This window comes from Suillus discolor (genome assembly GCF_016758755.1).
Source record: "Suillus discolor strain FC423 chromosome Unknown F5147scaffold_34, whole genome shotgun sequence".
NCBI lineage: Eukaryota > Fungi > Basidiomycota > Agaricomycetes > Boletales > Suillaceae > Suillus > Suillus discolor.
In genome coordinates, this window is record NW_024541281.1 from 93264 (window position 1) to 110094 (window position 16831).

The 16831-nt window shown below is 47.7% G+C and overlaps 3 protein-coding genes across 3 annotated transcripts; 1 reads left to right on the forward strand and 2 right to left on the reverse strand.

Annotated features, from left to right (window-relative positions):
* Window positions 1–3538: 3538 nt before the first annotated feature.
* On the forward strand, window positions 3539–5310 carry F5147DRAFT_653680 (uncharacterized protein; the record flags this gene model as incomplete). Its single annotated transcript, XM_041433805.1, has 8 exons — window positions 3539–3891; window positions 3926–4043; window positions 4142–4270; window positions 4413–4481; window positions 4695–4880; window positions 4929–4979; window positions 5092–5233; window positions 5270–5310. The coding sequence occupies 8 exons, from the start codon at window positions 3539–3541 to the stop codon at window positions 5308–5310; spliced, it is 1089 nt and encodes a 362-aa protein (XP_041291735.1).
* A 3913-nt stretch (window positions 5311–9223) lies between these two features.
* F5147DRAFT_699570 (uncharacterized protein) lies at window positions 9224–10447 on the reverse strand (the record flags this gene model as incomplete). The annotated part of the gene is made up of 5 exons (XM_041437629.1): window positions 10340–10447; window positions 10162–10284; window positions 9883–10100; window positions 9605–9826; window positions 9224–9548 (listed from the first exon to the last, which is right to left on the reverse strand). Coding segments are annotated over exons 2-5 (688 nt in total), but the record flags the coding sequence as incomplete, so codon positions are not given.
* Window positions 10448–12891: 2444 nt separating this feature from the next.
* F5147DRAFT_699577 (sphingomyelin phosphodiesterase) lies at window positions 12892–16112 on the reverse strand. The gene is made up of 21 exons (XM_041437630.1): window positions 15812–16112; window positions 15714–15761; window positions 15336–15650; window positions 15121–15286; window positions 14945–15065; window positions 14766–14900; window positions 14697–14718; window positions 14509–14645; window positions 14314–14456; window positions 14258–14264; window positions 14106–14209; window positions 13989–14057; window positions 13926–13935; window positions 13846–13877; window positions 13756–13793; window positions 13640–13699; window positions 13520–13588; window positions 13444–13469; window positions 13229–13389; window positions 13148–13176; window positions 12892–13098 (listed from the first exon to the last, which is right to left on the reverse strand). The coding sequence occupies exons 1-21, from the start codon at window positions 16046–16048 to the stop codon at window positions 12952–12954; spliced, it is 2076 nt and encodes a 691-aa protein (XP_041291737.1). The 5' UTR covers window positions 16049–16112; the 3' UTR covers window positions 12892–12951.
* Between the last annotated feature and the right edge of the window lie 719 nt (window positions 16113–16831).

Consider the following 16831-nt stretch of genomic DNA (forward strand, 5'->3'; position numbering starts at 1 on the left):
ACTTCATTGTTCGATGATGTATGTGACTCTCGTACTTTCCAACAGGCCGACAGTTCAAACAAGCGGCCCTGGTATGCAGGCTTTGGTACTGCTATTGAAGCAGTCAATCGCACATTTTTTGCACCTTTTCTCAATGCTACCACATTTCATCTCATGAACTGGTTTTACGAGTCATCCAGCGGTAACTCCCTGGCTAACATTGACCGCCTTGTGCAGGGAGTCATATTGGCGGATGACTTTGAGCGTGAGGACCTCAGGGATTTTTCTGCATTTCGGGAGGCAAAAAGAATGGACCAGGCCGATGAGGACCCAGATTCAAAGCTGTTTAGCACCTCCGACAAGTGGCACGAGGCGTCTGTCAATATCAAGCTGCCTGCTGAGAAGCACAAGTACACATCTGAAGCTGATGCACCTGACTGTGCCATGGATGGACTCTATTACCGGAAGCCTCTAGAGGTTATCAGGTCAGCCTATGAGGAAGTCGCTTCGAAATCATTTCACAATGTCCCGTACAAACTCTTCTGGCAGCCTGATGAGGGTGAATTTCCGGAACGTATCATTACGGAGGTCTATATGGCCAATGCTATGCTCAATGAGCATGAGAAGATAAAGGCACAGCCCCATGAGCCTGGTTGTCAGCTGGAGACCGTTGTCACTTCCATCATGCTTTGGTCAGACTCGACACATCTTGCTTCATTTGGACATGCTGCGCTATGGCCAATCTACATGTTCATCGGAAATCAGTCAAAGTATATCAGGAATTGTCCCTCTGCATTCGCTGCTCATCATCTGGCATATATCCCAAAGGTTTGCATCTGTTTCATGATTGAGTTTGCAAAGTTCGCTGACTTGCCTTTGAGTTACCGGACATTGTCCATGAATATTACCATAAATTGTATGGGCAAGCAGCGACAAGCTCAGTGCTCACACATCTCAAGCGAGAGCTTATGCAAGCCATTTGGCTGTTTCTCCTTGACGAAGAGTTCATGCACGCATATGAACATGGTATTGTGGTGTGGTTTGCCGATAATGTGAAGCGCAGAGTGTTTCCTCGATTTTTTACATATGCCGCTGACTATCCTGAAAAGTAAGTACTCTGCCTGCACTACTATGCCATAAAACTAATCAAACACTGACAGGATTCTTCTCGCATGCATCAAATTTCTGGGAAAATTTTCCTGTCCGTGCTGCCTCATTCCTAAGGAGAAAATTGCCGACCTTGGGATGAAGCTGGATAGACTGTGGCATAAAAGGGACATGCGATTGGATAATCACGCACGCAGGAGTACCATTGAGAGAGTGCGTGATTGGATCTTTACAAAAGGACGCAACATTGGCAGCACCGTGATCGACAAGTTGCTTGGGCCAATGTCACTGGTACCAACATGTGTAAGTTTCAAACTTCATTAAGATAACTTTGACTGATAGAATCAAAGAATGCATTTTCTGAATGACTATCTAGGTTTGGATTTGACTTCCATTCGATGTTCGTGCCTGACTTTATGCACGAATTTGAACTCGGTGTTTGGAAAGGGACTCTCACCCATCTACTACGGATTCTGCATGTGTTTGGTGGAGATACTATGACACGGTTCGATGCTAGGTGAGTTCTGTGATCTAATGCATCCAAAGACTAATATTTTGAAGATTTTGCTGTGTGCCAACATTCGGGAGGGACACTATTCGGAAGTTCAGTTGGAATGTATCAAATCTCGCCAAACTCACTGTGAGAGATTATGAAGACTTGTTGCAGGTCTGTCCACCCTTTAGTATACTGTTAGCTGTCTAACGACCCGATTCATATATAGTGTTGTATTCCAGTAATGGAGGGCTTGCTACCCGATCATGACGAAGTCATTCTCGACTTACTTTTTGAGCTTGCGACCTGGCATGCACTTGGAAAGCTTCGGATGCACACCGAAACAACACTCAATTTCCTCGACAACTCGACTATCAGGCTAGGACGAGCTCTCCACCGCTTCAAGCAGTCTACATGTGATTCGTTCATAACACAAGAGCTACCCAAAGAAGCTGCTGCTCAGGGGCACCGAAAACCTGCATATTCGGTCAAGGGGAAGTCAAAAGCCATGCCGACAAAGAAAGGGAACAAGAGAACCACTGAGGGCACTCAACAACGATATTTCAACATGTCTACCTACAAGTTGCATGCACTTGGTGACTATGTGAGGTCAATCTGGTTGTTTGGGACAACTGATAATTTTTCAACACAAGTGGTGCGCTAATACACACATCTCCGCTCTTGATTCATGGTTCTAGTTTTGATTGCAGGGTGAACTGGAGCATCGCTGTGTGAAACACTTTTATGCATGCACTAACAAGATCAAAATTGTGCGGGGTATCGCAAAACAGCAGTGCCAGGAACGACTCCTTCACAAGATTCGACAAAAGGCTGCTGCACAACAAGCTGAAGGTCGCTTGAATCATGCAGAAGATTCTTCTCCTTCAGTTGGCTTTGCTGAAACAGAGTCATTGCCGCAGTGTTCTCCAGAGACCCAGTATCAGATTTCCAACTCATGCCGCCAACACTGGGACATCACTTCATGGCTGTACAGGAATCGTGAGGACCTCGCCGTGAAGGTATCTATCCGAAGTCACTGTGGGTTTTGGTCTATCTGATTTTGCATAGGATTTTTTACCATGGCTCAAGGATCATATTGTTACTCGTTTTCTCGGTTATGATGATTCTGAGGAACGCACATTTACTGCTGCACAGCAGAACTCACTCATCATCCTCAACAATAAGATCTATAAACACAAAGTACTTTGTATCAACTACACAACATACGATCTTCGAAGAGCTCAAGATTCACTCAATCCACGTACACATGCAGACATCATGCTCCTAGGCAACAAGGAAAGTAAACCTGGCGAACTCGCTCCTCACCCATATTGGTATGCGCGCATCATCGGTATTTTTCACGTATATGCCAGATATCTTGGTTCAGATTCTTGTGACCGAGCTTCACGATGTGTCGATTTCCTATGGGTGCACTGGTTCTGTCGAGACTCTAACCATAAATCTGGCTGGGTTGCACGTCGGTTGCACCATATTGGCTTTTATGATGCCAACAAGGTTGGAGCAGATGCTTTTGGATTTGTCGACCCTGTGCAAGTGATCCATGGTGTCCATGTAATCCCAGGATTCGCACATGGTTCCACCGCAAACCTTCTTCCTCCATCAATTGCTCGCCAGCCTCGTGAAGGTGATATAGACTATAGCTGGTACTATGTCAACCAGTTGATGGTTTTTTTACTTGCAAAACAAATAGTTGACTTACATTTTTTTAGATTTGTAGATCGCGACATGTTCATGCGGTTCCGTGGTGGTGGTGTTGGACACAAGACCACACGAGAGGCGACACAAAGTTTCTACGAGGACCGAGATGCACTTGACTCAGTGCCATTTACGAAGGAAAGCGAGCGCACCGGTATGTTTTACATACCAGGTTCGCTGATGAATGAGGACATCGACTCAGAGTCTGGTGATGATCATAGAGACACACTGGCAGATGCAGACATGCGCAGCATCAGCAGTTCCAGTGAGGAGCATATGGATTGTACAGGAAGCTGGTCTGAGTCGGACGATGAGCTTGAAGAAGCAGAGAACTTACAGAGTGCTACTTACGAGTTTGACACAGATTTGATTGATGGAGACGAGGAATCGGACAAAGAGGCTGATGATAACAAGGATGGTTCAGTGTTGGATGACGAGCGCAGTGAGTTTGGTTATGGTGACCTAGAGGAGCAGTTGTTATCGGATGACAGCTCAGAAGAGGAAGGCTCGCAGGATGAACTAGATGATGCCGTTCTTGGTGCTGAGGACGGAGAGGGTGCTGCGGATACTGAAGAGGATTATGGTGACTATGCTGAGTATTAGAATGCATTGGAAGGACTTGTCTTTCAGCTGTGTGAGGGAAGAAACATATTACATTACTATTGTATTGATAATTCTTGCATACATACATGTGCGAGTGACGATTACTTTGTCATCTGGGAGCCTTACAATGCCTGGCATGACGCCTGTAAGGCCTGTAGCCATGTTTGGAACTCTATGCCAGGCTTACGGCATTTGCTGAGGCCTTGTCAGCTTGTGCCACTTTTGCTGATGTAAAACTTACAGTCAACCGTCCTTCCAACATACTCGATGAGTGAAGGGAATCCTGCTCGTAAGAAGTGTTGGGGATTGCTGAAGCGAAGTCATTCAAACCCTCAGTTGGCAGATGAGAGAGGGCAGAGGGCAGCTAGTGATGTATAGACTTTCGCCATTACAGCTACAGCTACACTGTTGTTTCTAATCATGATTGTAGTCATCCAGTCTCTTGCCTTCGAGGAATAGATTATCAAGGTTTCTTCCCAAGTCATTTCACAAGTCTACTCGAAGCGCTTGACAGTCTCCCAACCCCAAACCCACAGTCACAGGTTCTAGCGTACAGGATCCCCTACACCTTCAGACAAGCCAGGTATATACAATTCTTGGCGTGTTCTATGTGTGATCTAACCAGTAACGGCCGCAAGATCTTCCACCACCCACTATCCCTCCTGAACCAAATCCTAACCAGTCTTCCGATGTGGGCATTGTAAACACAAGTTTGACTATCACAGTCCGTAATGTTGTTATCTTTCTTTCGATCATAGACTAAGTTCTCTCATCATCTGAACAACCTGACATGAAGCTTGTTGAGGAAAAGCTTGCGAATGCCAAAGCACATCTCGACGGCATCAAACATGTTTCAGGGATGGTGGAAAATACTGCTTCAGCATCCGACAACCTACAATCTGCTTCAGATATGATCGACACGTTTTCCCAACTTCTCGCACCATTAAGAGTGTTTAACTCCATTGTTACAGGGCTTGCGGATGTATGGGCACCTATCTCGATTTTTTATGTGACTGATCTTTGTGCGTAGGTCCATCCCTATGCAAAGGTGGCATTGAGTATCTTCACCTTCGTGTCAAAGGTGTGTTCAATTTTATATTCTTACACTTCGCAAGTCAATAAGACTGTATGGGCAACAGATGATTCTCAATCAGGCGCACTGAGATGCTGCTGTGTCCCGTCTACTCTCGAAGATCTCGGACATCTATGTTTTATTAATGGAAGGGGACAGATTGGCTAGGATTTCATCCATGCTAGAGATTTATGGAAAGATTGTGCAACAAACGTTGGAGTGTGCTGACTTTGTCGTCCATTACTCGGATATGCAGAATTTTTGTGAGTCATTTTCATCACAACATCCCCAATATTTAGCTCTTTACAGGGCGAAGACTTGGCAAACATGCCTTGAATGAAACGGAGACCACGATACAATGTTACAACAAGGTTCTCAACAACCTCATGCAACAATTCCGAGATCAAATGGCTCTCACCACCATCGAAACCATCCACCGTATCGGTATGATGCAACTTCGAGTTATCTTTGACTCTTCTCTGAAGTTTGATGCCCATGATTTAGCTGAGGACCTGGACGTCAGCAGCATGGAATACGTGCCTGGTGCTGGACGGAATACGTCTAAGAACTGTCTCTCAGGCACTCGGGAAGATATTCTATCCGAGGTCAAGTGCTGGATCCGTAGCACAGGTGAAGACATGCCACGTGTCTTGTGGTTGTCTGGCACGGCAGGGAAAGGCAAATCAGCCATCGCACATACCATAGCCAACTGGTCTCATGAGCACGGGGGAATGCGTGCTTGTTTCTGCTTCGACTGCCCAAGGGTGGCCGAGCACCGCCACGAAAAGATATTCACTACAATTGCACGTGACTTGGCTGATTGCGATATCACCATGCGGGGAGCATTGGCGCGTGCGGTTCATAACAACAATGAGCTCAGACACACTGTAGATGTCTCAAGACAATGGCAGGAGTTAGTCGTAAAACCAATCGACGAGGCCTCAAAAACAATCACTGCACCCGTACTGATAGTGATCAATGCATTGGACGAGAGCGGTGATGCTAAATCCCAGAAACAGATTCTCCGTCTGCTTTCTTGCGGTACGAGCACTTCTTCCCCTCCACTTCCGTCAAATTTCCATATCATCGTCACTTCCTGTCCACTCCAAGACATTACAGATACTCTGAAAACCCCGTTGCATTACCACATCTCCATGGATGAAATCCCGGTCATATTAACACAACATGACATCCAACTTTACATCTCTGACATACTGAAAGGCCCACACAACACATTCAATGATGGGCACTCTAAGACGCTTGCTGATAAATCTGATGGCTTGTTTGAACGGGCTTGTCTTGCCTGTGAGTACATCAAGGATACGAACAAAGTAGGCGATCCAATGGGCCGTTACAAAGCTGTGATTGGTGGAACATCTAGCTCTAAAACAGCAACACATCTGCTGGATGATATGTACCAATGCATATTGATGGACATTATGCCCCTGGAGGATGAGGCAGCAATTGCCATGTTTCATTCGGTGATGGGGCAAATCGTTGCATCCCCTGAACTGCTCCCCGTGACTGCATTGACTGCAATGCGACTGCATTTTCCCCATGAAGAAGACCACGTCCAAGTGGATTGGGTGATCGGGCCAATGGCCTCGTTTTTAACCGGGACTACAGATTTTCATACTCCTGTTTGTCCCCTACATGCATCCTTCTATGACTTCCTCACCGAAGAATCGCAGAGCCATCACTCCTTCATTGATACATCATCGGTACAGGCCGACCTCGCCTTTGCCTCGCTTGGGGTCATGGAGCGTGGGCTTCACTTCAACATCTGCTCCTTGGATAATCTGTACTTACCCAACTCTTCCGTCCCTGATTTGGAGAGATGAGTCAAAGGCTCTATTCCGACTGAGCTATCATACTCATGTCGATTCTGGGGAACGCATGTTGGCTCCACATCCTTTGAATCATCACTCGCTAAAGAAGTTGAAGCTTTCTTTGACGGAGAGCGCCTTCTTTGGTGGTTGGAAGCACTGGCTCTGATGAAAAGCCTAGGCAGGTCAGTAATGACCCTATCATCTATTGCAGATTGGATTTCGGTGCATAGCTCAAGCCCATTCGTTGCCCAATGAATTCTTACGAGTGGATGGTCATAGGGTCATACCAAGTTCACGCATGTTCATCACGCTAGCAGGGATACCCTGTGTTTCATCTGAACCTTTGCAACCACCATTTTACGCAGCACTCCCCATTTATACTTGTCCGCTCTACTGTTTGCTCCAACCCAGTCGAGAATGTTTCGCAAGTTTGCCTCAAAGTTTCCTTGTACCCCACATCGTCGCTGGCCATGTCGAAAATTGGCCTCAAATGGAGAAGATACTCCATGCAAATGACGCCGTTTACTCGGTTGCACTGTCGCCAGATGGAAAACACATTGCATGTGGTTTAAGTGACGGAACGATCCAGGTATGCAATATGGATACTGGCGAGTCATTGTGTGCCCCTCTTCAAGGCCACACTGATCGTGTTGCATCCATTGCATTCTCGCCAGATGGACATCACATCGTTTCAGGTTCGTGGGACACAACAGTCCGGGTGTGGGATGCGAAGACTGGCGAGGCATCAGGATCTCCCCTCCAAGGCCACACTCACTGGGTTGTGTCTGTTGCAATCTCGCCGAATGGTAAACGCATCGTGTCTGGTTCGTGGGACAGGACAATTCGGGTGTGGGACATGGAGACTGGAAAGGCGTTTGGTGCCCCACTCCAAGGCCACACAAGCATTGTTTACTCTGTCGCAGTCTCACCAGATGGGAAATGCCTCGTGTCTGGGTCGGTAGACAAGACAATCCGGGTGTGGGATATGATGACTGGCGAGGCATTGGGCGCCCCCCTTCAAGGCCACGTTGAAGGTGTTCTATCTGTCACCATCTCGCCTGATGGCAAACACATTGTGTCTGGGTCAGGAGACAAGATGATTCAGGTGTGGGATATGGAGACTGGCGAGGCATTCGGTACCCCCCTCAAAGGCCACACTGACCATGTTGTGTCAGTTGCAATCTCTTCGGATGGAAACCGCATCATGTCTGGTTCATCTGACCAGACGATCCGAGCATGGGATGCGAAGACTGGCGAGGCAGTAGGATCCCCTCTTCAAGGTCACACTTCTCAGGTTGAGTCTGTCGCAATCATGCGGGATGGAAGTCACATAGCCTCTGGTTCGGACAATAAGACGGTTCAGGTGTGGGATGCCGATACCATCATGGGCAAGGCATCGGTTGCCGCCCTTGAATACCACACTGGCTCTGTTAATTCTGTTGCACTCTCGCTGGATGGATGTTCCATTGTGTCTGGTTCAGATGACACAACAGTTCAAGTGTGGGATATAGAGACTGGCAAGGTGCTGGTTGCCCCCCTCCAAGGGCACACAGACTCTGTTCTGTCAGTTGCAGTCTCGTCGGATGGGAAGGGCATCGTGTCTGGTTCAGCGGACGAGAGCATCTGCATGTGGAATGTGGAAACCGGGAAGGCATCAGGTATTCTCCAAGGTCACACTGACTATGTTTGGTCTGTTGCAATCTCCATGGATAGACATTGTATCGTGTCTGGTTCAGATGACGGGGAAATCTGGGTGTGGGATATTGAGACTGGCAAGGCATATTCTCTCAGTGGGCACACTGGCTGGGTTCGGCATGGATTAACGAGTATGTGTCTAGGCTAATATTAATGACGGTCTACTAACACAAATTACAGACAGGTTTTCGGGAAACATGCAGCCAAGGCCATGACAGCTGCCGCAGATGACACCGATTCTGACCTTGCGAAAATGCGAGCAAAATGTGCCGCTCGTAAACAAGGTAACACTTCGACATCAGCAACAAACAATGTTGTGCGCAGTACCACTACTTCTCCACCCTCAGTATCAGCAGCAGAACGCCCATCATCACCTGCACCACCACTATCTCCACCCAGACTCCCTTTGCAGGTTACACCTTCCACATCATCACCACCACGCGCCTTGACACCACTATCTGACTCGGAATCATTCCCACCCTCCCCGGCAAAACAGCCACCTGCTATACCCACAGCCGTTCTTCCCAATCCAGTGCCTGGTGCGCACAAAAAGGCCAAACCTGTCCCCAGACCTAAACCCGTTCCAAAGGCCAAACCAGTACCCAAGCCACGGTCCAACACTCGCGGTTCTGCGCGTCTCTCTGCTGGTTAGTGCTGCCGTGGTCCGGTTTGGTCCGGTTCAGAGGGCCCTGGACGAGAACCGAGAACCGGACCATGGTCCGGTTCTGCAAAATCTTCGAACCCCGAACCGGACCACAGAGAACGGTTCTCTGTGGTCCGGTTCGGTTTTTTTCTGGTCCGAACTCGAACCGAACCCGAAAATTTTCAGTGGCAAGCGTGAAAAACAAAACATTGAAATACTAGTTTACACATCGAGTAGCTACTCTAATGATGACTCCATACCCCTCTGCCTCTGTAGCTGCTGAAGATGCTGACGTGGCCGGCGCTTCAGAAAAAATTGTGATGCTGGTGGCCGCAGGATTCTCCGAAAAGTGGAAAGCCCACATGATGAGAGCCGTATTGATGAAGACTGACCAATTCGTGAGGACACACTCTGACATTTTCAAGTAAGGCGTAAGAAATGGTCAAGAGATGAACGATACTACTCACTGACGGCCAAAGCCAAAAGTGAAAAACCGGAGATCAACCGGAGATTATCGCACGCAACCTGCATCGTCAATCCAACGCTGAGGATTAAACCTGTGTGGTTCGGGGAAGACTTCAGGATTGTTTGCGATAGCCCTGAAGCACAAGCGTCAAACCCAAAGGTGAGAGGACGAAAATGATGGTAGTTCTTCCAAATGATATCCTCAATCGCGCGATGCGCAAAGCCTGTAGTGCAAGGTGATCGTTCAACATCGTGTCATCACAACTCAAATAAAACGTACCTCCAAAAACTCTCATCGTATTGAAAGATTGGGTCGCGTCCAGCGGGGTGAGAGACAACGGGCGAGAGACAGAGGGTGAGAGACAGTGGGCGAGTGAGACATGGCAAGCGAGCCAGCAAAAGCCAGCCGGCAAGAACAGCAAGCGAGTGAGAGGGGATGCAGTGAGGTGGCGGGCATCAACATAGGCGCAGGTGGCGTGGCGTGTGATGGGTTGTGCGCTGGTAGCGATGGGTGCTGGCCCTTGAGGGAGCCATCAGCATTCAGAGCACAAATATGCACCTCTGCAGCATAGCGCAAGACACAATCCCTCCAAAATCCACCTTGACCGCGCCTAACATATCCACCTCCAGTAAAAGGTAGTCTTGCGCAGTGTTGTAGCCGGTCCTCAATGAATAGAACTTCCTGTTATAGAGGTGAGCAGGTGAGAGACTTGAGAGTTTAATTAGTTAGTGCTTACTGGTATACCTTCGAAAAGGCTAAATGTAGCTTGATTAATCAACAATGTGAATCCCGAAGACGACAGTCTGACGTCGAGGCAGGTGTTGTCGAAGTCAAAGTCGATAAGGGTTCGGAATGGTTCGGGAAGGCCGAACCAGAACTGGACCGTTTGGGAAGATCTAGAACCGAGAACCGTTTTCCGGTCCGGTTCTGGCTGGCGCAAGAACCATGGACCGAACCGCGGAGAACCGGACCAAAAGTCCGGTTCGAACCATGGTTCTGGACCGGACCGCGGCAGCACTACTGCTGGTGGTATCCAGGTTGAAGAACCCACTAACGAGGTGGGTGATGCTGGTATCCTGAATTTGAAAGCTCCTGCGCCTCCAAAGAAAAAGCCTGTGGCTCGTCGTGGTAAAAAGGCTGCCTAGGTATTTTGAATCCTGGTCGGTTTGCCTATTCTGACTCTTGCTTTAATCACACAGGTTTCAACGCTGTCACTCACTGCATTCCACTTGGTCATCTCACGCCCATCATGCTGTACATTACGCTCGCACTCACGACTGCTCCTGCACTTACAATATTTCATTTCTCGCACCATCATTTTTGCTCTCATCAGGCCCTTGCTCCTGCTTTTGGATGGCATCGGACTCACATAGACACCTGTGTAGTTTTACTACTTGCACTGCTTTGTATTGTACGATCATGAAATTCACTGGATTCTATTTATTGCATTGCAGTGTGCTATCTGTCTGGTACGAGTCATGTAAGCTATGAACAGCCTGCTTGGAACTGGCAAGGCTGGATCAACATTGCAAGGCGCCTCAAGACTTTTTAAAATACACGATTATGATGGCTTTTGACCAGCCTGGTGCCCATCTGGCACGACGGAGAGGTTGTCTGCAAGCCGTGTTCAGTCTTGGCGAAGTTCGTCAGACTGGGGGTATCTTGCCATGCCTGGGAAGGCCTTACCGGGCTGCGCCACTTTTGCTGATGTAAGAGGTTTCTTAGTCACAAGGAAGGTGGTGGATGGTACGCAGGATAAACAGGCAGCTGCCGAACATGTGTTTTGAAGCGCTCAATATCGATTGGCTGGACTATTATATCGATGCACATGCTGGAAGTTCGGAACCTTATCGATGGCTGAGGTAGATTAATCGAGCAATAGGCCATCAGGAAACCTCACCGTTGTCGGGCGCAAATACTGGTGCAGTGATGCTCAGGAGTCACAGTATTGGAAGGACAAAGTTCATTCACCACTACAGACTAGTCACGATGATTGCAGTGGGCAGCTGCCAAGTCACGAGTGAGCTTGCGCGCCTTTATTTGCCTATGTTTGATTCATGTTAGGTCCGCGTAGTCGACATTATCAAATTGTCAACGTTCAACGTCACAGGCCCCCTCAATATTCTCGAGCTGGACAAACCAACAGACTCCATCTGCTTTTGAAATTTCACTTAGACCACGACGGTCCTTGTGCACTGTGCTGAGGAAGGAGATGTTACTTGGGAGGGGTGGGTTCTAAAGCGGTTCAGGAAGCTGGATAGTAGGCAGGTGGGTGAGCAGTTGGTTGATGATGCTATTTATTGTCAGTGCTGTTGCGAGTGGCTCAGGTTGATGTGCGCTATAGTACCATGTTTGAACGTACAAATATAGCTCAGCGTGAATCTATTATTAAACTTACTCTCGATCACATCGTCCTGAGAGCAATAGGAAGGTTTTATGTCGAATCTGGATAAATTCCAGACCTCTTGCTTTGTATAAACTTTCATTCCTTTCGCATTCGATCGAGTTCAACATTCCATTTCCACAACTGACGTGTCCTCTTGAAACATAGGCCTCCTGCTCTCCACTCCATTAAGCAGGCGAAATCATCCTCAGCGTGCAAGAGGCCTTCCTCCCATCAGTCGACGCATAGCAAACAATCCTATCATCATCCTGGCATCGTCCTCCATTCCAAAATTTTTGGATTTGGACATTAACAAAAATTCGACATCCATCCAGCCCGATATTGAGTCACTGTGACACTGTTTGCATTCTTAGTGCTACCACGTCGTATAGGTGTGATTGCATTTTTAACTAAATCCTTCTAGCTCCATCTTCCTCCTGGCCCGAGAGCTTTCTGACAGCATTGCGCATAAGGCGGCCAGTTCCTGCCTCTTGGGCTTGCGGCTCACCAACTACCGGCAGGGGCTTACTTACTCTGTCCTCTACCGAATGTTGCTCTGAAGACTCTGAACGTGGCTTCAACCACTCCCAGCGCTTCTTCCGAGGAGAATTGTTTTCATCCATCTAGTAAGTGGGAATGATGGCTAGGTAGACAATGCCTTGGTGAAAATGTAACGAGGAGGGTGGTAGGTAGCACGAAAGATAGACAGGCGCCTGCTACTGCATGTTTGCGATGAATTACCATATGTGCTTGGAAGCGCCCATTATCAGTGATTGGCCAGACCACTAATACCATGCTAGAACGTTATCCAAGGCTGAAGAGGTTAATTGAGCAAAAGGTCTGACTCGGAGGTCATGACTCGTGGGTAAGCCTCGCCGTTGTTTGGGTATCGCCGATCACACAATACTACTTAAACGCGCTTATTTGCAAAGTCCATCACAGCTCTAAGGAATTAAGATAAACTACTACTGCACTGATCCATAACCTGATATGCAGTTCTGCTTGGCGATGCTAGCAGAGCCACTACGGATGTAGCAGATCCTAGCAGGAATGCATTCGCCCGTGCATGGCGGAGTGAGTATCGAGCCCTTTCCCTGGTATGAATTGAAGGCCTAGGAATAAGTGAGACAACAAGTTAGAAACATCTAGTCACGAACTTACCTCCATCAAAGTCGGGTCTACTTCCATCTCTGAAACAACATATATATAGCGATGGTGGTGGAAAAGAAGGAATATACGCACGCTCAGTTACAAGATGCCACCAGGTTGCGTTCAGTGGGTCAGTTGCTCCCCAGGCGATGTTTCCTCCATATGCCTCACGAGTGCTATACTCGAACTCGAAAGTAGGGCCGAATTGAGTCTGCGAATCCAGTGCAGGATAATCGTTGACGTAACTCTTCCAGCTGCAAGGAACTTGTAAGTACCAGCTGGTGACAGCAGTCCGGAGAAAAACTGACGTATAAGCATCGACCACTTCAAAAGTCTGCGTGGATGTGTAAGCTGGATTTAGCAGACGTAAGTAGGAAAACCTACAGCAGAGTCGATTTCATAAACGCGGAACCCAGAATTCAGGTTGGTGAGGGGTGTTACAGAGGGCCCAGTCTGGAAGCCAAGTTAGATTGATCGTTACTATGGATCCGTCAAAGGACACACCCAGGATACCGCCTGAGCGGTCTCAGCACTTATATTCGTGCCATTATTGGCATAGTAGATCTGGACCAAGAAGATATGTCAGCGTTCCCTTTCTATGAAGTGGCATCGGCTCATACGGATAGCTGGTCCTCGTGTGTGTGACCCCAGAAGATGTCTGATTATGTGAGTCGTCAAACTGGTTCGGGCATCGTAGAGGAATAACATACTAGCAATAACGTGAGGAGAAAAGCGATCAACACTAGGTATATCAGTTCCATGCAGTGATTTCGACATCCAGCGAACTTACATTTGATAAACTAGCGCAGACGCTGCTCAGCATGTTGCACGATAATTGAGAGGTTAAACTTACAGAGATTGGTTGGGTTCGGCAGCGAATTTGAGCCATCCCAACCACTGACGACGTGACCAATGATCCAGACTGAGCACTGTCAGATCGATTGGAATGTAGTATCATCCATCAGCGCACCTCGGTCTCCCGCGTCTTCCGCGTCCTGAAGTTCGTCAGTGAGGAACCTTAGTATTCCAGAAACATCTGGTTCGGAAGAGTTGATGTAATTGAAGTAGTTTGACCTTTGCACAGTTTATATCTTTTGACTGTCTGGATCATTGATTACGCACCTGTACCCTGTAGACAAGTTTGTTAGTGCTCATGCCAGTTAAACATTTTGCCTCACATAAGTTGGTATCCAAGCTGATTACTCTCAGGCCATCTGCACGCTTAACCATGTATGCTGCATAGTGAGTCCGCGAAAACTCGACAGAAGCCTCCGGAAGCCATCCCTTTTGCTCCCATAACGCTGTAACGTGGTCGTATAGCCTAGTAGATGAGATAAAATATAAGATGGAAACTGACGAGAGAGAAATTATACCAGCTGAACTGTTGCCCCAAAGCACCTCCTAGGGATGAAGGCGAAGCTTGATCTGGTAGACAAGTATCATGGTTTCCGAGCGTAGCATAGGTTGGGCCAGATCCGAGCATGCGCTTCAGTAGATCATAAAGGACAACCTGCCAGGACACATGATATGTGACGGTCTAATTTTGAAACACAAATATTACCTCAGCGTACTCGTTCATGGCCCTTGAAGGGAAGTGAGAAAAGACCGACAATGTGTATAAAACACGTACCTAGATTGCTGGTTATCTGGGTCATGCGCTAACAGGTCGCCAGTGAACAAAGTAAAGTCGAAGCCAGTTGAATCAGTTCCGGTCAACGGTGGGATGGCCTCCAATATAGAGGTGATCAATGAATACGGAGCGTCGCTAAAAGATGTCAGATTGTATTCTTCCAGTGAATGAGCTCTAACCAGAGGAACGAGCCGTATCGTGGCGCAGGGAAGAGAGGTGTCTGAGGGCTGAGAGAATTGTAAGCATTATCGCGACAACACAAACCACTGGTGCAGTTTGCTTCTGCGCCGTTCGCATAACCTGTCAATAGAATATCGGTGAAAATAAACAACGCATACGTGCAAATGCCGCTTACGGGCATCAATATGCAGGTCAGAAAGATGTAAGACTTTCATCAGTTGGCCACTGGGCTGCTTGGGAGGGGGAAGAGGGTTTGGTTTTGGCTTTGCAAACCAGCCAGTGAGGTTGAGAGTCGTTGTCGTAGGTGCTGGACATAAGCCAAGAAACTCGGAGCAAATCGACTGGGAAACATCATGAGCAGTATTCTTCCGTTTCAGCAACTAATTTTACCTGTCCGTCATACCCTCCGACATCAGCAAAAGATGCAACTTGAGTAAGGATCGGTCCCAAGACGAGAGGTCCATAATTTTTCTCGCAAGAGGGTGAATAATCGAAGTACTCGCAAAGCGTCAGAGCAAGATTGGTCCCTTGTTCAGGAGCGGCAAGAGCAAGAAATTTGGCCACTTCTAGAGAAGCCTGGCACCGCGCACATGATGTAGTGAACATCGGGTTTACTGCAATTGACTTGATCTGCGCTACGGCTTGTTGAAGAAGTTGTTCAGAGGACGCCTGGGGTGGAAGCGGATGGGGATCCACAGTGTCATTCTGTCAAAGCCGGAGGGTTAAAACGATGAAACCGACGCGGCGCATATTGGGAATGCACGTTACCTGAGGAATGTTTTGCGGGTCTGTCAGGGAAAATGGAAAGATTTCATGCTGAAGAGCGAGTTAGTTTCAGTTACGTAGTAGTTATAGTAGAGAATTACCGTGACGGGATCTGAAATGACTGGCTGTGGCTGCGCAGAGGTGGCCGTTGGATTATTGTAGTAATGAGAGTAGAGAGAAGTTGGGAACGCTCCTGGGACCGCATATGAAGAAGGAACAGTACTAGCAGTAGCACTATTCTGGACCGCTGAGGCAGCCAAGACGAACTCGGATCCCTGGCCATAGTGACTCCAAGCCAAAGTGGCTAAACCTAAGAAATATCTGATTTTAACAGACATTCCGAGCGTCGTGAAGCTTTTCAAGCAGGAAGATGGACTGCACGTACGTACGAGTGCTTCACACCACATTAACCGGCTTTGTTTATTAAGAACTCGCTAAAGTGATCATATGACCTACAGTAGGTCCAGTACTGTCGGATGAGGGATAAATCGGTTGCCACGAACGTTCGAACGCCGCGCGGTTCATTAGGTGCCTTTGCACACGCATGTAGTGCTAAATGAGGAAGTGAATGGGCCGAAAAGAATGTCATTAATTAAGCTGTGTATGGATAAGTACTTCAGCGCTTAAGCCCGCATACATACCAAGTCACTTCGACGAGTGAACGTTACTAGTGCTTATACCCCCCAACTGGTTGCAGAGAGACGCATTAATGTTCAGAACTTTGAATATTCATGAATGTCCAAAGTGAGAAGAGAGGAAAAGGAGAACCAAAGGAAGACCATATATGCTTACACACAGGCCCGGTGTTTTTATCTTACATTGCCCTCATTAGTATGCACAGCTGGTAAGTTGTAACGTGATCCCTGGTCCTGCTAAAGCAAACCCACCTGCTGCCGTTCCGAGGACAGTACCTCATTCAAGCTGGTCAATTTACTCTAAGCTGTCTGACGAGAATCCGGTATTTTGGCCAAAAAAATTCAATGTTTGAAAAGCATTGTACAACGTAACAATCTATACATTCATCATGTGAGCAGTTCAGACACCCACACTCCGTGCATTCCTGGCAATGGACCCTGTCATATGGACCCTTAGGCTTCCCTTCCCAAGTTTTGCCGAGCCTG